At 40.4% G+C, this 21,507-nt stretch overlaps 1 protein-coding gene across 3 annotated transcripts in view; it reads left to right on the top strand.

Moving 5' to 3' along the window:
* The window catches only part of PLA2G4F (phospholipase A2 group IVF), a 29,006-nt gene extending 13,719 nt beyond the window's left edge, over window positions 1-15,287 (top strand). The window contains exons 9-22 of one of the 3 annotated variants that reach the window (XM_055715349.1): window positions 140-206; window positions 500-669; window positions 2,771-2,884; window positions 3,376-3,413; window positions 4,337-4,472; window positions 5,185-5,321; window positions 6,459-6,681; window positions 7,270-7,384; window positions 9,055-9,192; window positions 9,678-9,785; window positions 10,651-10,845; window positions 11,176-11,342; window positions 11,973-12,159; window positions 13,414-15,287. In XM_055715349.1, the coding sequence (XP_055571324.1) occupies window positions 140-206; window positions 500-669; window positions 2,771-2,884; window positions 3,376-3,413; window positions 4,337-4,472; window positions 5,185-5,321; window positions 6,459-6,681; window positions 7,270-7,384; window positions 9,055-9,192; window positions 9,678-9,785; window positions 10,651-10,845; window positions 11,176-11,342; window positions 11,973-12,159; window positions 13,414-13,643 (2,025 nt within the window). In that variant the 3' untranslated portion in view covers window positions 13,644-15,287. Of the gene's footprint in view, window positions 1-139; window positions 207-499; window positions 670-2,770; window positions 2,885-3,375; window positions 3,414-4,336; window positions 4,473-5,184; window positions 5,322-6,458; window positions 6,682-7,269; window positions 7,385-9,054; window positions 9,193-9,677; window positions 9,786-10,650; window positions 10,846-11,165; window positions 11,343-11,972; window positions 12,160-13,413 lie in introns of those variants that run through there. The other 2 variants (XM_055715350.1, XM_055715351.1) reach the window with 2 other exon arrangements.
* The last annotated feature ends 6,220 nt before the right edge of the window (window positions 15,288-21,507 follow it).

Genomic DNA, 21,507 nt, shown 5'->3' with positions numbered 1-21,507 from the left:
AAAGATCAATGTAATACTTAGTGGGTTTTTTTGACAGCTTGCAGCTGTAAATCTACATCTCCTATAGTAGGTGGATTAAGTTTCAACAGAGTAGCAAACTAAAAATCTCATAACCAGAACTGGTTTCTTCTTTTCATAGGTTCATCCTTGCTTGTCTTTGCAAGGCACTATCAACAAAGAGGAAAAAAAAAAAGAGAAACAGAAAGGTAGGGCTGCCTGAAGAGTTTGTCAGATCTACTTTTCAGCATGTTTACTCCTTGGGAGAGAGGGGAGACTTGATTCTCTGTCTATCCAGCACATTTTTATTTACTGACTAGCAAATTGACTTTTAATTTTGCTTTTATTTTTAATGCTAAATAATATCATGTCACTTTCACTAGGTACCACAGAAGAGTTTTTGCTTGTGTTTTCATCATCTTAGCTATACTTAACAAGTACCTGATTTTCAGCATCTATTTAAATGGTTCCTGTGGTCTAAACTTCTTATTCTAATGCACAGGGAGCTGTGAGGTCAAGGTGTCTGTTCCAGGGGCGTATCAGAAGCAGTTGTGCATTCCTTGGAGACCAGACAATGAGAAGGATTATGGAACCTCATTTGTGTTTCATATGGATAAAGAAATGTGTCCAGAACTACAAGTGGAGCTGGAGCAAACCATATCTGTCTTACAGGTAAGCAACTGGGCTGACTGCTAGGAAGTTTACAGCCTACTTTTGAATAAATCCGTTCTGAAAGCAGTGCCTTTTGGACTATGAAAATGTACTTGAATGGCCTTAATTTAACGTAAGACAACCAGGGACAACTTCAGATGTTTAGGGATGTCAGTTTTGGGTATGTTATTTGGGTACCTGTGGATATCAAAAGCTGGCATTGGAAGCAGATTTCTTGTGGGCTACTATATGTATGTGGTGCTGCGGACCATCTGTTATGAAGGTTACTAATCACTTACAGTTACACCTTTTTGAACTGAACTCTATAATGTTGTAACCGCTCAGATCAAAATTTTCTAGACTAGAAGCCTGTCTTGAATGGATGTATTATTTTTTGGTTATATATTAGAAATTTATGGGCAGAGATATAAGTTTTTCTCTAGTGTTGCTTTTTACACTACTATTTTTTATTTTAAAAATTGATGAAAAATGTCAGACTTCACATTGGGTCTTTGACTTTGGTAAGGAGGTGAACTTGTCTTAAAAGTATACCCTCGCCAACTCTTTAAAATCTGTTCAAACTTGGGGATTAAAAAAATCTGATTCTGCACATGCTTGCCACCTAAAGACATCTTTCCTTTTGCCTGTTGGGATACTCTGTAGAAAGTCTTTTCTATTAGAAGCTTGTGGAGCACTTGCCACTTGCAAAGGTTTATTTAGCTTTGTCTATAACTTCACAGTTTCTACAGATACCCACACAGTGTGTCTGTCCCATAGGAATGTCTGAATATTCATTGTGATAACTGCTGCCAGTATGGCCTAACACCAAAAACGAGAGCAAGGAAACTATATATTCTGTGATGTTTTTCATCCCCACAAGCAGTTGGGCAGCATGAATGCGGATGGTGATCTTGACTACTCTAGAGGCAACTATGGAGAAGAGAACACAAAAAATAATATGGAAGAATAGCTTTGCAGTGGGGTTGATTGGGCAGCAAATATGAGCTGAAGAGAGAGACCTGGACTTAAGCAGTCAAAACCTCAGAGCCAGGCAAGCAAAAATACAGTAGAAGTTGACTGTGGAGATTGGTCCAGATGGTAAACCTCAACCAAACCACCCGTGGTAGCTAGCAGAATGTACTCCTTCAAGAGCTGGCATAGAGCACAAAGCTATCAAGTCTGACCTTTCCTATCTTATCAGAGGTAGGAGAGTGACAGGAACATAGTCATGTTGCTTGCCCTGTACCTAAATGCATGTTGTTTGTCCCTGTTAGAAGGACAGTGGGCTTAGAGGGACATTTGACTTAGGACACATGGTTTTGGTCAGAATACATCTGTGGAATCTGTGGGTAGTTCCTTGTCTGTCCAATTCTTGTTGTGAGAAGGGTGACCACCTGTTGTTTCTTTAAGGTGCTGTCTCCTCCCAGGGGTTGAGGCCTGCAGTGGTTGTAAAGGCTCCAGCCCACGTGGTAGGCTGTGTAGGTTTTGAGTGTGGCCCTGTGATATGAGAGGGTTTTTTATATGCCCCTTTTAAATATAGGAAACTGCACACAGCTCTGTATTGAGTGAACTTGCTCTTGCTAATACAGCCTGGCAAACTTCGTTTTGCTGTGCTTGTATAAGATGATTATGTTTTTTAATTACATACTACCATTTGTCCCAAAGGCTGTATTTTGTTTTCTATTTTGTGGTATTTGTTCTGTACGTCTAATGCTATTGCCTTGCTGGTATCTTTTCCAAATCCTGCTTTCAAGACAGAATGCCAAGCTTACTTGTAAGCTTTCTGATACATGTCAGACCACAGTTATTTTGGGGGGAAATTTTATATTTGGAGATGGAGAAATTTTGCTTGTGGCAGACATCTATATTAAAAAACAACAACAACAACAAAAAGCTATTTGAGTGACACAAATAATCCCAGAAAAGATCTGTCAAGCAGAGAGCAGGATGATCTTGAAAAACCTTAAACTTCTGGGAGAGATTTAGTTATAATGATCTTGAGGGTTGTTTGCTGGTTTGACACATGAAAGTAATATATTTAACTTTTTTCTGGATTTTTCTTTTATTTTATTATTCATTATTCATTACACCAAATATAAAAATAACATTTTATTTTTATTAGGATGGTATGAACCCTGATATTGAAAAGCATACTACAGTTCTGGGACTGGGAACTGTGCTAGTTAATTCCCTTCCTATTGGACAAAAAGTTGAAAGAATCATTTCTCTGGGAGAGGTAACGTCAATGTTTTGCATTTGTTTTAACATGCTTGGAATAACTTTTTCCCCTATTGCCTGTAGGGATTTGGAAAGTTAACCTGCACGTGATTCTTAGGAGTGCTGTTTTCTTGAATATCTGGAATGAAATACTGAGATTAAAAAAATGTTGTCATGGATGTGTCTTGCAGAATAGGTATAAAGTACATCACTTCCCAAAGAAAAAAGTCTGTTAGGTTGTGAAAGAAAATATCAGAGGAAGAGAAAAGCAAGAAGCTTGCAGAAAAAAAATTTTTTTCACCCTGCTCTCAGAGTACTTGTTTCTACTTTCTGTGGAGACTACTGAAAGTGTCTGAAATAAGTGCAAGGGAAAGGTGTTCCAGAGAGAGTTTTGTGAGTGAGATTGCTGTTCTGGTTAGTATCTAGTGACCCCGCTTATGTTATAACCTCTAGTTAATAGTTTCACCTGCGTAGTTGCTATCAATTGCAAGATGTGTTCTCTCTTCACAGGGACAAAGTTTGGATATGAGTTTGAAAACTGAAGAGAGGTGAGTGGGAACCTCATAAACCTCTAAAAATCAGGAAAGGCCTTTCTTCTCATAGTGAAGTAGCTGAGTGATTCTCCCTGATATTCTGGGGAGGTCTCTTGTCTCTGTTGATCTTTTGGGGTAGATTAAAGAAAAATATTGCTGGGTATTTTTCTTCTGAAGGCTGTGACTCTGCTTTGCTGATACTGTATTGGAATGGTGTCAGTCTTGCTGAAATCTGAACAAATTTTGTGTTCCTAATACTTAAGTGTAAAATAGCTGACAGTGTAAATCTTAAGTAGTTTTGTTAGGGACAGATGGTTCCCAGAATATGTGCAGCGCTGTACTGACAAATAGGAAGGGACGTCTCTGCATGTGAAGAGGTTGAGCTGTGAAGTAGAGGAAGGGTGCAAGAAAGGAGTGATAGGGGAAGAATAACACACAAAACTGAGCAGTTGGCTAGTAAGTTGATAGGGTTATTTCGTATATAGTCATTAACTGAAGATTCTGCTCCACTTTTACAAACTCATAACAAGTTTATTGGCATTCACTTGTCCATTTCTGCCTTGTAAGTTCAGAAATTTCTGTTTTAAAATTACTCTTCCCTTCATTTCTTTCCATGTCAGTACAGTGATCTCAGTTGCACCTCATACAATCTTCACCTACTGAGAATCTTTACTTTGTGAAATTCCTGAAGCTTAATCTGAGAGCTGTTTGACACAAGCTTTGTATTTAGACATTAAGGGAGAAATTTAATTTTAAATTCCAAAAGCGGTTGTTTCAAAATAGCTGGTGTATAGATATACACACTAAAAGTTCATTTAAGAGTTTGATCCAGTGATTCAGATCAGCACCAAGATCGCGTGTTCACAGAAACTGTTTTCCCCTGGTAGTTACAAATCCTTCAAAATTTTGGGTTTTTTTTGTCTTAATTTCTATTTCAGCACTTGGGATCTTGATATACGTCTGGGTTTTGACCTCTGTAAAGAGGAGAGAGAATTTTTGGACAAAAGGAAGAAAATAGTTTCTGAGGCACTGAGGAAAACTCTTCACTTAAAAGAATCCCCTCCAAAAGATGAGGTATTGAGCTCAGTGCTGTAGTGAGATTCATAAAAGCCTTTGTGCTTGGTTGATAATTAGGTATTGTAGGATTCTTGCCTGTAACCAATAGAAAACATGGTTTGCAGTCACCATGGCATGAAATACATCCCTGGGACATTTCAGTTCTGAAGTCTGAAATGGTGTATTTCTAAAATTTTGAAGGATGGGGGTGTGTTTTGGAACACAAAACATTGAAATTTCAGAATGTGTGTACTTTCTTTAGTTGAACTCTTGTATCTTGGGCTTTGAACTCTGAATTGTGATGGGGAAATCTGTTTCAGAATAGTTAAATTGAAGCTCAGACCACAGGAACAGCTTCATAATTTGAGGACACACTTATATCTAGATAGCCTGATACCTTGCTCTGTGTTCTTAGTGTGCTGTTATAAGAATGATTACTTTTTTTTGTCCTTATGTGTATATTGTATGGCATGCAAGTAAATGTGTGGTAATATACAAAATAATTTCAGTGATTGTCCCTAAGATGACATGCTGTGTCTTATAGTAAACAGTATATTTCAATTACAAAATAGAGAAAGGAATTATGGTTGAAATCTAACTGAAATTACTTGAAATGTGTGTAGAAATAGAGATTTTATCTCTTATTTTTATAAGAATGAGACTTAAATAGGATTAGTTCTGTAATTTGTTGGCAATTCAAAAGTCTGTCATTGTGACTCCTGATCTGTAGGTCCCAGTTGTAGCGGTACTGGGGTCTGGAGGTGGGATGAGAGCACTGACATCGTTCTACGGCAGTCTTGCTGGGCTTCAGCAGCTGGGCCTTTTGGATGCTGCAATGTATGTGTGTGGGATTTCTGGCTCTACTTGGTAAGTTACATTCAATGTTGATTTCAGAAACTTAGATGTGAATATGTAGTAGTGTTGATGTAAATCAAGGTCAAAACTGCATTTGTGTCATCTGTAGAGAGACAACAAAGTCAAATATTTTATCAGTTCTCATCTGTGAGTTCTGATGGGGGTCCTAAAGAGTCTAAGAGATTCAGTATCACTTCTGATACAGCTACTGCCTAAATTTATCAGTCTGCTGCTTTTGCAACAGCTTGGCAGTTGAATATTAGAATGTGTTACATCAATAAAACTGCTGTGTGTTCCCTCAGAGCCCTGACTTCAAACACTCCCCACTTCCTTGCTCTTTCCAAGAGGATGACTGAGGTGGTGCAAGTCACTGGAAACATGCTCTCACAGACCACTTAGGTTACCACCTTCCAAAATGGCATATGTGGCTGAATAGAGGAATAGCACCGGCATACCCTTTGGTGGACTGGAGCAATGTGCTGAAATGTTAGATGTGGCTAGAATGTTTCAGTAGCTCAGTTCTTGGAGTTTGTGGTGAAATCATCCTTCATAAGTACATATTGTTTTTGTGAAATGGTTTCACCAAGTTGTGCAACTTTACAGTATAATCTTTCCTTCCAGAGCTTTGTATGTTAAATTAACTCCTATGTACCTAGTATTCTTCCACTGACCTCATGATCTGACCTGCGCCTTTTGATTCAGAGGCAAACTTTCAAATGTAGGCATCTGTTCATGTGGATAGCCAGTAGTCCAAACTAGTTTCTCATTTAATCAGACCTGTGTTCTGATAAAGGCTGTGGCCTCTATTGTTGTATGCAGTATAGCACCCTTACTGTCAGCCAGTCTGTCAAGGTTCTGGAGTTCGCTCATATTTATGAACTGGTTCATGTGCGCTAGCTAGCATGTGATGCTTGGAACATCCTTGAAAAGTAGGTTAGCAATCAGGATGAAGTCCTCTAGGTGTCAGGGTTTTCAGCGTGTTCTAGAGTTCAGAGATCCATCGTTTTTATGGTCTCTTTTCATGGTTTTATCTTTTAGCTAGACTTCTTAAGCTTTTAGTTTAGTGCTGCAGCACTAATTATAACTAGCTAAAATTATTGTTTACACAAGAGTTGTTACTACTGATGACATTAATATAAGCATTTTCAGGTGTTTATCAACATTGTATCAAGACCCTAACTGGTCACAGAAGGACCTTCAAGATGCAATCAGAAGAGCTCAGGGTACTGTGTCCAGCAGTAAAGCAGGGGCATTTTCCCCAGAACGACTGAAGTACTATTTCCAGGAGCTGAATGCAATGGAGATCAGTGGACGGAAGGTTTCCTTTACAGATTTGTGGGGCCTTATTGTGGAATATTTCCTACAACAGAAGGTAAAAGAGTTCATGTTTTGGGTGTGTACTGCTGTTTGTCTTCCAGGTGGGAGCTCTGAACACCCCGTATATTGTGTGTCTAGAAACCAACTTCTCTCTAACTACCCAGAGCTGTCCTGGGATAGATGTTGTGGAATAAACATAGGGAATTATTATCTCTTTCTGCCCTGAGTTTCCCAGCACCCTTGTTTAGTAAAGAATTTTGAAGTAGTGTAGGTCAGTGCTGTAGGAAAAGGTAGTATTTATTTGGAATGACTGTTATTAAATCAATAGCTGTTGTACTGGGCAGGTAAAGAGTATGATGTTGGTTTTGCAAACCGGTATTTAACCAGTATTTTCATGCTAGTTGCAATCAGAAGTCAGAGAGTAACTAGTTTATTAACAAACACCAAACATTCGAAACATGCAACTGCAGAAATATTCTGGCAAAATCTAACCATATGCATGGGTTATGCAGAGGGAGGAAAAGGGACTTTGAATTAGTGGTATTGTTAGTCTAAAATGCTAAGCAAGAGCTTCAAATTATTGAAATAAGGGTATAGAACTTACCTGATTAAAGTGTGTTTCTTCTTCCTTGCTTGTGACCAGGAAGATCCGTCAAAGCTGTCTGATCAGCAAGAAGCAGTGAAATGGGCCCAGAACCCTTATCCTATCTATGCAGCTGTCAACGTGAGACCCAATATTAGCAGTGGCGACTTTGCCGGTATGAACATCACAAATTTATTTTTATTTGCTAAAATCCATAAATCCTGTTAACATATAGAGTTCCTTGGGTAGTGAGTAGCTAACAGGAAACATGGCTCAAGTAGCAGCTGGTAGTGCAAGAGGCCATAGGATTGGCAGAGTGTTATCGTCCTGATTGTAAATGTCTTCATGGCTATAATGGAGAAAACAGATTCAACTCTGCTGGCCACTGCCCGTGTTTTGCTAGGAAGTGCCTGAAATTTTCAGGAGCTGAGAGGGAAGATTCTTACAGTACATGAGTCTGTATCCGAATAGGAGAATTGAAGTCCTTGGTTATTAGGTGACTGACTGACTTTTATAGTCTCAGATAATCAATTTGTATAGGATTCATGTAAAATGATGGATTGGTAACCTTAGAATTGTTTAACCATTTAGGCTGGAAAAGACCTTTGCCATCATCAAGTCCAACCATTAACCCAGGACTACCAAGTCCATCACTAAATCATGTTGCTAAGCACTGCATCTACGCATTTTGTAAACACTTCCAGGGATGGTGATTCCACCACCTCCCTGGGCAGCCTGTTCCAATGCTTGGCCACCCTTTCAGTGAAGAAATGTTTTCCTAATATCCAATCTAAACCTCCCCTGGTGCAACGTGAGGCCATTTCCTCTTGTCCTGTCATTTGTTATTTGGGAGAAGAGACCTGCCCCCACCTGCCTACAGCCTCCTTTCAGGTAACTGTAGAGGGCAGTAAGGTCCCCCTTGAGTCTTCTCCAGACTAACAACTCCAGATCCCTCAGCCACTCGTCATAAGACTTGTGCCACAGACCCTTCATCAGTTCCCTTACCCTTCTCTGGACACGCTCCAGCACCTCTACATCCCTCTTGCAGTGAGGGGCCCAAAACTCAACGCAGTATTGTAGCATGCATCATGAAAATTGTGGTATTTAGCAGCCTGGGTTCTGCTGGTTATACAATTACAGTAAAAGATGAAGGCCAGTCCTACTCCAGGTCACTTGAAACTTTAAATATGGTGCAACAAGCGAGGATAGATACAGTGGGACAGGAACGTGAATTCTTTTCTCCATCTGTGTACCACTATGAGACTTCCTTGTTCTGGAGGAGAGTGTGTGTATGCCAGTGAATTTGATCTGTAAATATTTGTGGAAAGCTTTCAAGCATGAGAGAACTCTTTGATAAGCAGTCAGTGAAGTCTGACACAATGGGTCAATTGAATTTTCAAGTCAGTATGATAACAGTTTATGAGATGGTAAGTAGTGTGAAGAAAGCTGAGAAAAGTGAAGTAGGCTCCATTTGTGATGGAAAAGGGAGCCACCAGAATGGTTTAAAGTGGAAGTAATGTAGGCAGGCTATTTCTGCAGAAAAACAGTCAAGATGGAGCAAGATGAATTCCCTGCCCTCCCCATGGCCCCCCACCCCCCAAAAAAAAAAAATTAAAAAAAAAGGCCAGGAAGGAAGGATGTTGTATTTAGTCAATGAAAGCTTGTACAAGTTTTTATATTAATCATGTGTAAGATGATTTACTGAGGAGTGACAGGGAAATCCATAGTCATGGTGAACAGTGGAGGGAGACTGTTCTGTCTCCCTTGTGTGAACAGAAGTCAAGTGAGCATTTTCACCAAGTGTTTACTCTGGGATGAGTAAATATCCTCTTGGCTTGTTCTTAGAATGGTGCGAGTTCACTCCCTATGAAGTTGGATTTCGCAAATATGGAGCTTTTGTCCAAACAGAGGACTTTGACAGTGAGTTCTTCATGGGACGGCTCATCCGGAAACGTCCAGAGCCTAGGATTTGTTTTCTACAAGGTATGATCTTACAGTAATGAATGAAATGGGCAGGTGGAAGGGAGCTATGCTGCTTTTGGGATTCATCAACTTAAACCCATGCATTTTTGTGTCTTCCTAAAGAATTTGAAGAAGGGAAAAATGTCAAATCTTTCTCCAAAGGTTTAGGTGTACATTCATAGTATTACAGTCTAATATTCTGAGTTGCAAGACAACTGTAGTATGAGCAGCCTGTCAAAATCTTTGGCTCTAGATCTTCCCAATCTCTTGCTATCTTTCCCTTGCTGATAGAAGAGATTTTCTGTTGGAGAAATTTTTGCATAATGTTATTATATCAGAATTTGTCATGTGATTAAATCAAAGGTTTAAACTCAGTCATCATCTTTTAGAAGAGTAGGGGTCATGTGACACCTTTCCCCATGACAAATGGCAGCTGAATTGTAGGCCTTCTGGTTAGACTGTGGAAAGCCTTTTGAATATTAAATTCTTCCAAATTTCTCCTGCAGGAATTTGGGGCAGTGCCTTTGCTGCAAGCTTGGATGATATCTGCCTGAAGGTGATTGGTATAGGACTGGGCTTTCTAGATTCTTTCAAAGATGTTATCAGAGTTGTAGGTAAGAACATACGTTAAACATACATTAAACTAGTACAACTTTTTTGAAAGATTCCTGATTTTGGAATACAAATCATACAAATAATATGATTTAGTGTGCTGTGTATAGTTTTCAAGATTAGCATAAAAGATGGATTTGGACGGATCTTTCATACCGTTTATCAGTACACTTTCTCTTCCTCCTTTTCTAAAATTTTATGTCTGACTTTACTATAAATCAGCTAGTTCTAGGAGCTGTCTTAAACACATACTGCATTGCAGGGGTCTTAATTGTGACAAGAGGAAGAACAGAAGCTGTACTGCTAAGCAGGAGGTGAAAAATAGGTTTTCAGTTCCCTCTTTGGCCCGATTTTTCTATTCTTGGATAAGCTAGTTGTATGTTTATGCTTTGTTCTCCATTTGTGCAATGCCTCCCTAGCAGTGAAAAGGAGGTGTATTAAAGTTGCTCAGGTGTATAATTATAGCCTTACAGTAAGTAGTGGGAGGAGATATTTTTTTTTTCTTCTCTGCTTTCACAGCCCTGGTTTTTTCTGCCCACATTTTTATTGTTGTAACTATAAATGCTGCTGTGTGTGGATGTCTTGTCTTATGAAACAGAAGCAGTCATTGTTTGGTAACAAGAGTTTCTTTGGGTTTGAAATCAATGTGGACAATGATTTATGAATAATGCTATTCCCTTTAAACAGGGCAGGTAAATTATCCAACTATAGAATATGCGGCTGATTTAAATTTCATGACAATACTCTTTTTTTTAATTAAAGGAAAAATTCAGCCTTAGAACAGCTGGTTAAAAATTGTAGAAAAAAAGTCTGATCAAAATGTTGGAGCTGGACAAGCACTTGCTATGTGTTCTGTGGCTTCTGCAGATGACTGCCGAAGATTCCATTTCCGAGATCCAACACGACTGAAGACTCGCTTGGTTATACCTGGGGGCCCCTTGTTACAAATTTTTCAGGATTTCTTCAAGTCCCGGGTCACATGTGGAGAAACCTTCAACTTCATGCAGGGATTGTATCTTCATAAAGATTATGTTAATATCAAGAAATTTGTGGCTTGGAGAGGTAAATGAATCTGTCTGTATCTGGGATATAAAATAGTATGTTAATATTTGTAACAGTCGTTACAGAACATAAGTGAGCTTGACTTGGTTCTGCTGAAGTCAGGGAATTTACCCCCCCTCATACCATAGCAAAAATTGTGAACCACTATATATGTTCTGTCATATAAGATAAGCTTATCATCAGACTTTACAGGTCAGTTTCAGATGAACGTGCACGTTGGAATGTCCTTTTTTCTTCTCATAGCCCCAGCATAAGCTTTGTTTATTGCATGTACCGAGAGGTGTGTAACGAATCATTATAGTTACTTGTGTTACTTGGAGTCTCTTCCAGGCACTCATCTGGATGCATTTCCCAACCAGCTGACCCCCATGGAAGAGAACTTGTATTTAGTGGATGGTGGCTTTTCTATCAACTCTCCCTTTCCTTTGGTACTTCAGCCAGAGAGGGATGTGGATGTTATCTTGTCATTCAATTTTTCTTGGGAAGCTCCGTTTGAGGTGAGAGATGTAGCTGAGCATTATTACATGAAGATAAAGCATAGAATCATATTCACAGTGGCAGCAGGTCGGTTGATGTTGAATACATACACTAATGAAAGAATGCATTAAAACAAATCCTTACCTCTTTCAAATATTATTGTACTATGCTTTTTACTGTGAATATCATGAGGAGACAGTAAGTGACAAATATAATAAGATTCCAAACTTTTCAGAGGCCTAAATAGATTGTTACCTAAAATAAGAGTGTTTGTGTAGCTTGTATGATCCATGTTACTTAGATATGTGGTTCTAATGGGAAAGTGGCTATTGGTGATTTTCTTCATGCAAACAAATCATTTCCTGTATACACGAGTGTTTATTTTTAAGTGTGGAAAAGTAAAGGTGAATATATTTAGAGCAATAAAACAAACAAAGTTTCAGCTGCAAACTGTTAATGTTTGGTAGCAGTTCTCAGTTCTGCTCTTCGTTCTTCTGTATCACTAGCCAGAAAAACTGTTTCTGCCAATTTGAAGTTGGATTTCTGTCACTTTTTTGGTGAAAGTCTCTCTCCCTTTGTGTATTGTAGTTAGATGATCTTATACATGTTTCTGGTATTCTACCAAAATTATTTTTGTTCTTTGACAACAGGTTTTAGAACTGACTCAGAAATACTGTGAGGAGCGGGAAATTCCTTTTCCAAGAATCAAATTGAGTGAGGAAGATGAAAAGAAGCCAAAAGAGTGTTACATGTTTGTAGATGATGATAATCCAAAGGCTCCAATTGTGCTCCATTTCCCACTGGTGAATGACACCTTCCAGAAATACAAAGCTCCAGGTAAGGGAGCTGTGTCTTAAAGAGCTATTTTAACAATCCTTCGGGTGTGTTGATAGGTAAATTTCAGTGGGCTCAATATCCCTCCTTTCATTCTTCTTAGTGTTACCATGTTGTTAATAAATTATTACATCACTTTAAGAAGAATCAGCTTCCACTAGCTTTTTGGAAGAGGGAGATGAAGAAGCAGCTGACAATTTAAAAAAAATAAAATCTGAAGGCTGGAAGAATCAAAATTAGGCAGCATTTTTGCTTCTTTCTGAACATTTCTGCCCTGATACCTGATTTTGTTACTTGTAGTTACTCTGAATATATAGGAAGGCACTATAAATCAGATTAAATTGTAAGTTCATTTTATTTATTGGATATGAATAAACCATTAATCAACAAAGTGTTGGGGACCAATCTGTATGTCAGATCATGTAACTCAGTGCTAAGTGACCTGTGCCCTTGTAGGGTAAGGTCAAGTGATAAATGATCCTTGCTTCATTTAATGTGATAAATACCAACTACAAGGCCCAGCTCAGTCTATCAAGCAAGAGCACTGGGATGAAACAGAGCTGTATATTTAGGAAGGGATAGACAAAATTCAGTGTCCTTTGGAATACGTAGGAAGGAATGTGCAGAACTGACGCAGACAAGAAGGTGTAAGGGACTCTGTTGATGCTGCCTGTGTTAATACTATAAAGATTGGCAGGCCCTGGCTGCTTTTCCACATCAACAATGAAGAGTTTCAAAGTGCTGGGCTTCAATATGCTTCAAGACTACTATTTCTGTAATAGCAACAAGCAGAAGTGTTTTTAGCAAATTTAACGTTTGTCTTTCAAGATCGGTATTTAAATGTAAGTGGCAGGGTGCTAAAAACACAGGTTACTGTATTTTGAAGAGTACATGCCAACCTCCTAAGGTCAGTTGAAAGCAGGGTGCTAGTGTCTTGTCTTTTAGTACAGAACAGCACTTTCAGGAAGGATTGAGCTTTGTATTTCCCATTTTGAGTATGATAATCGTGGATGCACTGAACTATTTATCAATCTAGTGGAAGGATAACAATACTTTACCTTCAGCTTCCAAACATTTTGGATCCCGAAGGAGCTGAAATCTATGAGGAGGAGCTTTGGGGAAAAAGTTTGGGTACAACAGAGTTATCTGTGATAGACTCCTTGCAGAATCCTAACTAAAATGAGTGTCCCACAGCTGGGTTTTTTTGGTGGTGATTTGGGTTGTGTTTTCCTCCCCCACCCCCCTTCCTTGCTGCAGGAGTTAAACGTGAGTCAGAAGAAGAGAAATCCTTTGGTGACTTTGTCATTGAGTCAAAAGATTCTCCTTACCGTACACTAAATTTCACCTTTGAGCCGTATGATTTCAACAGGTTAGTGGAAGTGAATCGCTACAACGTTCTGAACAGCAAGGACACTCTCTTCAAAACCCTAAACTTGGCTCTGCAAAGGAGAAAGTTGAAGAAAGTCATCAATACATCCAACACATGAGCAGCTTCCATAGCTGAGGATACAGACAGGCTGCAGCGTACAAAACTCATGTGGTGCGAGACACAATATTGAAAACTCATAGCTGGAAGCTGCCCTTTTGGGAAGTGAGTGGCACTAGTGACACTGAAAATTCATTCTGGATAACAGATGTTCTTATGAAAACTTAAGGGATGTACAGTACAACATGGATGTTGCTTTGTTTTGTGGGGAAGAGTAGAGAATTATCTAGCATGGTATCTCATCTGATAGTGGCTGATACCAGATGACTAGGACCACCTTTTCAAACAGTTCAAGCATCAGGAGAATAATCTTTGAGATTCCACTGAGTGAAGCATCTCTTTTTGTCAAAGGTGCAGCAATGTTTGAGGAAACACTAATTTCTTCTATACCTTTATCTCTCTTGCTTTATGAACCTCCCTCCATGAACTACAATTTACATCGTCTGTCAAGGAATTCCACAGATTGTACCTATGCGCTGAGAGAGGGAATGTGTCCTTTTTGCTTTCAACTTGCTACTGCCTGATGCCCATGTACTTTCAAGACTGAACAGTCATTATCTGCTTTCCATTTTTGCCATTCGTGGTTTCAAGGATCTCTGTGATATTCCCATCCTACTCTTCGGAAGGATTATAATGGCTTTTAGTCTCCCAGAAGTTCAATGTAGAGTACCTTACTTAGGTAACTGTTTGGTTTTGAGGAAATAATAGTTCCCTTTTTTTATATGTAACAATTAAAGACATATCATGGGATTGTGTTGCTGCTTCCTACAGTTTGATCATCACAAACTGAGGAAACAGTGAAAATGCTGTAAGTTTAATCTTTCGCTTTCTCTGTAAGAGGAAGGAAGGCTCCTTTGAAGAATCTGAATTAGATATTTTTACCTTACACTTGGGCTTGCAATTCAGCCAGACCTTTGTTCAAGTTATTTCTGTGTATCTATATATTTTAGAAACATCAATATTCAAAGTAGGCACACCTTATGAATGTGAATGAATAAAATGTCAAATGCTGCTACGGTGTGGGATGGAATTCACCTCACTTTGCAGAAAGCTCAGGGAGAAGTACTGAATTATGCACTTGGAAAATATCTAATAGAAAATGGCGGCAAACAAACACCATGTACCTTTCTGGCTTTTACATTGAACTGAATGTATTGATTCTGTACTCGAAAACTGGAGACAGGAAATTTGTCTTTTCTGAAATTATGTAAAGGCTTATAAACAGGTATGATTCTTGATATTTTTTTAATATGTTTCTCTTAATAAATACTAGTTTTGTTAATGTGCTTTTCATGATTTTTCTTATAAACACTTAATATATTTTTCCTTATTCTAATAAAAAGTAAGCAAAAAAGTCAATGTAATACTATATTGCTTAGTTTCGTTTATTACATCAGGATACCTGACAGTGAGAAAAATGACAAGTCTATCTCGGACTGGTATCCACAGCAATGGGAAGTAATCTCTTCATTGTGAGACTCCTCTTTGAGGAAGCATGGCTCATAACTGAATTTTTTAGATGTATTTTGAACAGTGACTTCATCTGGGTGATTAGACTTACCTGGTATCTGGAAAGATGTATTCTTAAAGTTCTTTGTATGTGTCTACTTAAGCTGAAATAAGAGAAACAGCAACTTAATGTTAACATTCTTCTGTGTAATTGTTGCCACGCAGCTACCTGCTATGTAGGATTTGGATATCTCATATTCACTGAGCGACCTTTGTGTTTTTTCCACATAAGATTCGCAACTATTCTTGTCTTGCCTGCGTTTCAGCCTGCTGCCATGCCTTTGAATGCTTGTTTGTAGCAGGATGGTCGTTTCTTCTGTTTCTCCCGAGTTGTTCCTTTTTTTTTTTTTTTTCTGATATGAAACTGAGTTGAACTGCCTGGTTTGATTTACTTTCTTGGTTTTGAGGTCCTTTCTTAATGGGAAGTGCTTGGGCACTGTGGAGATACAGGTATTTAGATGTCAGCAGATGGATGGGAAGATGGAACATTTTTATCCAAAAACTCTCTATCTACTCAAATTTACTAGGCATATACAATGGAATCTTTTAAGGCATAGTTTCTCCGTAAGTTCTTCCACAGTGACAGGGCTTCTTTGTTGGAACAAGGTATGGGGCCCTAATAGTGAATTTTAATTTCGTAAACTGGTGTGTAAGTAGCCCCCTCACTTAAAACTATGGCAGGAGCGCTGTCCACAAGTCTGTGCACTCACTGTGCAGCATATGTTCTTCGGTCTTGCTAAAAAGCTTCTGTCTTTTAGAAGGAATGTGTCTTTTGTCCCTGGCATGTAAATTCTATTCTAGTTATTAAGTTGAAATCAGCCTGGCATCCCAAGTCAAAGGAGCATTCAGGAGAAATGGGAAGCGGGTAACTGTGGGACTGTTTTGTTTTGAGATTTTTTTTGGTTGGTTTGGGGTTTTTTGCAGAGCCCAGGATTAAAGCTCTCTCACAAAGGAGTGCCAATGGGGAAAGGAGCCTGAAAGCGCTGGTGGCTCCAAGCTCCTGTTACCGCTTTCTTCACAAGCCAGCACCACAGCAGCTTTGCTCGTGCTCTGCCACCCTACGCTGCTCGTCAGCATTCCACTCGCCCTGGCTACAGACCAGGTCTGAAACTAACTCCTGTCAGCTGATGAGCCCCTGCAGGAATGCCCCGGACCGAGAGGCGTCGGCGGCCTCCGCCTCCCCTCGGCGGCTCCTTCGGTCCCACCGGCAGCGCCGCCCGGCCCGGCCGCTGCAGCCGTAACCCCCTCGCCAGCGCGTGGGCGCAGCGGCGGCGGGAAGGGAGGCGGGCACCGATTGGCGGGGAGGGGCGGACTGGGCCGTGTGATTGGCCGGAGCCCGGCGGGGGCGGGGGGTCAGTCAGCGCGGGCAGGGGGCTGCGGCGGGTCGGGGCTCGCCGCGAAACGCGGCCCCCATGGCCTCGCAGCCGTCGCAGCGAGGGAAGCTCCAGGCACTGCCGGGAGACACCCGAAGGTGTGAACGTGTGGGGGAAAAGGTGCACCGTGGAGGGAAGCACTGGGCGTGGGGGACCCGTTTGGTGGCGCTGTGAGGGGACTGCAAAGAGAACCAGGTGTACGAACGGCTTCCAGCCCTAGCCCACGCCGAGGGGGAGCCCTGGGCAGTGGCTCTGCCTTAGGTTCCTGGCCTTTGGCAAGGGAGGGTCAGGTGTTAGCGCAGGGGCAGGGCACCGTTGGTGGGGCTGTGGAGGGGCTTCCAAGGGAAGGTGGGAGCCTGAAACAGCTGTTACCCCCTGCCAGTTCACCGTAGGAGCCTTGCCTGGAAGCTTTCTGCATTGTTTATTAGGTCTGGCTAGAGACAGGCAGTAGACGACAGAAACCATGAGGTGTCAGAACAAGTGCAGATCCCCTCAGTTGGTGGGACCGTGAGGGGAGTGAGTGAGGACCAGCAACAGTTCTCACTCCTGGCCACTTCTATCTGGGAGCCCTAGCTGATGGCCGTCCCTTTTCTTGTAGTCTATGGCAAAGGTGATGATTAGTTTCTACAGTAAAGATAAGAGTACCAGTGGTGCTGGCGATATTATGGGGCTGCTGTCGGTAAGTAAATTCCAGCAAGATCTTTCAGTCCTAGCCCGTGTGTCTGGGAGCCCTTGCTGGAGGTTTTCGCCTTTTGGATCTGGGCTCTAGCTGGAGTGAAGAAGGATGAGGGAGATCATCAGGTGTCAGAACAAGCACCGAGTAGCACTGCTGTTGGTGCTGTGGATGAGCTGCAGAGGGCAGCTGAGGCTTGGCAACAGCTTTCAGTCCTGGCCACTTCTGTGTGGGAGCCCTACCTGTCCTGGCTGTTTTCTTGCTGGGCTATGAGGTGTTCAGAGCAAAGACAAGAGACCCTGTTTGGATGAAGCTGTAAACTGCCGAGAAAAGGTGAGTGCCGGTAACACTAGCCCTTGCTGGTCCTGTGGGGGAGCCTTACCTGGAAGTTTTCTCTGTTAATTATTAGACCTGCCAAAAGGGAGGTAGTTGATGATGGAAATCATTAGGTGTCAGAACAAGCACAGATCCCCCATGTAGATGGGATTGTAAATAGGCTGGCAAGGGAAGGTTAGTGCCAGCAACATAGTACTTCTGTCTTCTGTGTAGGAAGATGGGAGATTTTCTTTTTTGAACTTGGGTTCTGGCAAGGTTGAAGGAGTATGGTTAGGGTTCAGGTGGGAGTTAGAAGTGTGGGTTAGGGATAGGGCCCTAGTGATTTTGGTTTATTTTTAGGGTCTGTTTGGTTTAGGATTAAGGTTAGGTTTAGGGTTAGGGCCTATAAGGTTTAGTGTTAGGGTGACATTTAGGCTTATGGTAAAGGTGAAAGCCATTAGTGTAAGTTTTATGGCCATTAGGGTTAGGTCTGTTAGGGCACATTAGCATTTGTGTTAAGGCATGCTAATATTAGGTTAGTATTAGGGCCTGTTAGGTCTAGGGTTACAGTAAAGTTAGGGTTAGGGCCTACTAGGATTAGGGGAGAGTAAAGATCTGTTGTTAGGGTTTTTTATTCCTCTTCCTCCAACACAGCGCTGATGGGCCAGATTTAATCCATGCATCTACGTGCAAAAGTATTTATTGTAGTAGGAAAATCTTTCCACTTTGTAAAAAGGGAGCCTAGAGAAACTCCTGTTAGAGCAAAGCAGTAGGTGACAGAGTCTTCTAATTGTTAATTGACTACTTTAAAATGGTTTGATTTTAAAACCATCAAAAAAACTCATGGATTTTGCGCATTATTTTGAGTTGGCTTGTTGAGTTCTTAAGTGTGGGTCAAATGACCTAATTTTAATCTCTCTTCTGTGAAATTTATTTCCACATCTATATAGAAATATCAAAAGGGATAATGAATGGGTACGTTATAGTACATAATGCTTGAGAACAGAAACCCCAGGTTATTTGTTAAATTAACTCCTGTTTGTTCAAGAATTAACTGTTATTAAAGATCAACAATAGAGGCTTCACGTAACAGTGTTTAAGTGATTAAAATTAAAGGATAAGCAAAAAATGTTATATTGATACTCGTAACATTTTTAAACATACAAAATACCAAGAATTATCTTAGCCTTAGAATTTTTTTTCATCAGTGATATTGTTAGAGCTATAGAAATATGGAGATACAAGCAATTGTGGACTTGGACCTGCTTGTGACAGCCATTGCGGAGTCTTGTCTTGTGCTTGTACTATTGCTGTTTAAGCATCACTTGCCTATAAATTATCTTTTCAGAGGTGGTGTGGAGAGAGCATTCTTGTGCTATGGGCAAAAAAGTGTAACTGCTGGGGAAAAAAAAATCCAGCCAGTGGTATAGCCTTTCACTTAACTACTTAAAGATTGAGCTCCTGCACTTTACAGTTCTTCACAGGAGCCTTGCTGGAGTAAAATTTAAATATGCTAAATGGCATGTGAGGATTTATGTCTTAGAAAAAAAATGTTTTGAGAAATTGCATGTGAAAATGTTTTTCTACCTATAAAACCTAATAGGGATTATATAAATTTTATCTCCTGTCATAGCATGTAAAGATCTTGCAAGTTGAAAGAAGAGATATTTACAAGTTAAATAGTAGAGGCATCTCTGAAAACGTTATGAGCCTGCACAATTCTGGGGTTTTGGTAAAGAACCGAGCTTTGCCCAGCACACAGCTGTTCTAGCTCAACTGTAGCCTCTGCTGGACTACTGCAGTGGTGCAGATCAGCTGATTTTGAAATAGCTGTCAAGAATGTGAAAAGATGAACTGTACTTCTGAGCACAAGTGCTCCCACTGGAATGCCAAAGTAAATCGAGAATAAAATTCTCTGCATCCTTTTAATATAAGGAATATTCAGTAAAATGCAAAACAACCCAAAATATGATTATTCTTCATACCTGATGCCTTGCTGGCTATCACACTCTGCCTTGCTCACACATATAGCCCAGGAAATGTACTTTCTGTGTTGAAGAAAGTAATAGAAGTAAAAAACTTGGTGTTTTTTTATGGATGTGGATGGAAATACCTTCTTCACAATTCTGGAGATGCAGAGGAATCTGTAGATGCTCAGTGTTAGAAGGCATGATGTGGAAGCTGGCATGTACTACTTAGACTTTGAGTGCTCTTGTTTTGTGTTTCTGCTTTTGTATGGATAAGAGAATAATTGATTGCATCAGGACCCTGTGTAAGCATCTTCTGACAAAAAACACATTGGCTGTGGAGTGTGGAAGTTGTAATTACTGTTGAGTTTCAAGAGCAAGAAGAGGTTATTTGTACTAGGTGGGTGGTAGGGAGAGTTGGCTGAGTTTAGTCCTGGAGACATTCAGTACCAGCAATACAGGACCACTGGAAGTAAAATTACCCTGCTGAGAAACAGTATAGGCAATCTTCATTTTCTTCTTCTTCCTTCTATGCAAATACTTGTGCAGATGTCAAAATAATTTGCAAAAAATCAAGATACAGATGAGCATGATACTTGTCACTCCTCTCCTTATTGGATATCTCATACAGCATGAAGGGTTTGTTAGTAGGTGAGGAGCACTGAGACAGGTGTTTCTGTGGAGTGGTGGCGGTGATGAGGAGCACCTGGTCTGCACTAGCCCTGAGCTACTGCTGCTCAGTTGGATTGTGCAAGGAGAAAATTAAGATGGGGGATTAAATTTTGTCCCAGTGAAAACTGTTCTGCATGGCATACCTGTCACAGGGATGTCTTCTGTACTTTTGTTCTTGGCACGAAGGAACAGCCAATTATAATATGGCTATTCTCCCTGTTGGTGCAGTGGCACAAGCTGTGGCTGCCAGGCCCTGGGGAGCCACTGGAGCCCTTAGCCCTGCAGTGCCCTACCAGCAACATTGGCATTGGCACAATCTTACATCCTCCTCCTTGTACGTCTTACAGCACTGCTAACGCAGAGGGTGCGCACTAACCCCAGGATTCTGCGTGAGGAGGCAGTTGCATACACATGCTTCAGAGCCCACATGGCTTGTGAATAACGTGATCCTTTAGTGCAGCTTTTCTCTTTACATCAAGCCATTATACGCAAAAGAAAAATGCCAGAAGATGGGCTGTTGAAACATTTTTGTGTTTGGGTCATAGATAGCTGTTCATAAATGTGCAGAGGTGTCTGGGGCACCTCTGGTACAGGTTAGAAAAATATGAGTAGAAAAAAAAGCCATGTGTCTTGCTTATTAAATTTTTCATTCATGTTGTTAACAAATTGCAGTTAAAGGAAACTATACAAGCCCAGAAGTAGGTATTTTAGTCATTCACATTTTAAAAGCATATTTACAGTAAATCTGCATAACTGTATTAGGGCCTTGTGGTTGATGGATTGTCATGGTGGAAGATGGGTTGAAAGGAGTGCCAGCTCTGTGGGTTTTGTCCATGATGCTGATGGCTGTGCAGCATCAGGTTAGGACACACAAGGTAATTCCTCCAAATTTTCAAGGTTTTGAAAGTACTACTTTAATTAGCAGCCCAAACAGAATATGTTTGTACCACAACTGTGCATTTTAGGTAGTAAAATTTATTTTGAATGTGCTCATTGCTTAATTCTATTTATTGCAACAGACTGAGAAACATTTTTCTGTGGTGTTCAGTACCCTTGTTTTGGCTGTGCCTATTGGTTTTTCTTTTAGCAAAGTAATTGTTTCATTATGAAATAGGCAGCTGCAATAAAATTAGAGCACTTTTCACAGTACACCTTTTATACTGTATTCATATCCTCAGGGGGGTTACCTCTCGGGAAGAATGTGTGTAGCTGTTATGCAGATAAAAACAAATGGTTGGAAAAATGAGTAAGAGGAGGATATCCAAACAGATACGCATAATTTTTGGAAGAAATATCAGTGATAGACATCACTGATCTGAATTTTGCAATGTTTGGTTGGTAGAGATGAAGCTGGGA

The sequence above is a fragment of the Falco cherrug genome, chromosome 7, assembly GCF_023634085.1.
Source record: "Falco cherrug isolate bFalChe1 chromosome 7, bFalChe1.pri, whole genome shotgun sequence".
NCBI classification, from domain to species: Eukaryota; Metazoa; Chordata; class Aves; order Falconiformes; family Falconidae; genus Falco; species Falco cherrug.
The sequence above is the reverse complement of the archived record's forward strand: the minus strand, read 5'-3'. Positions and strand labels throughout refer to the sequence as shown.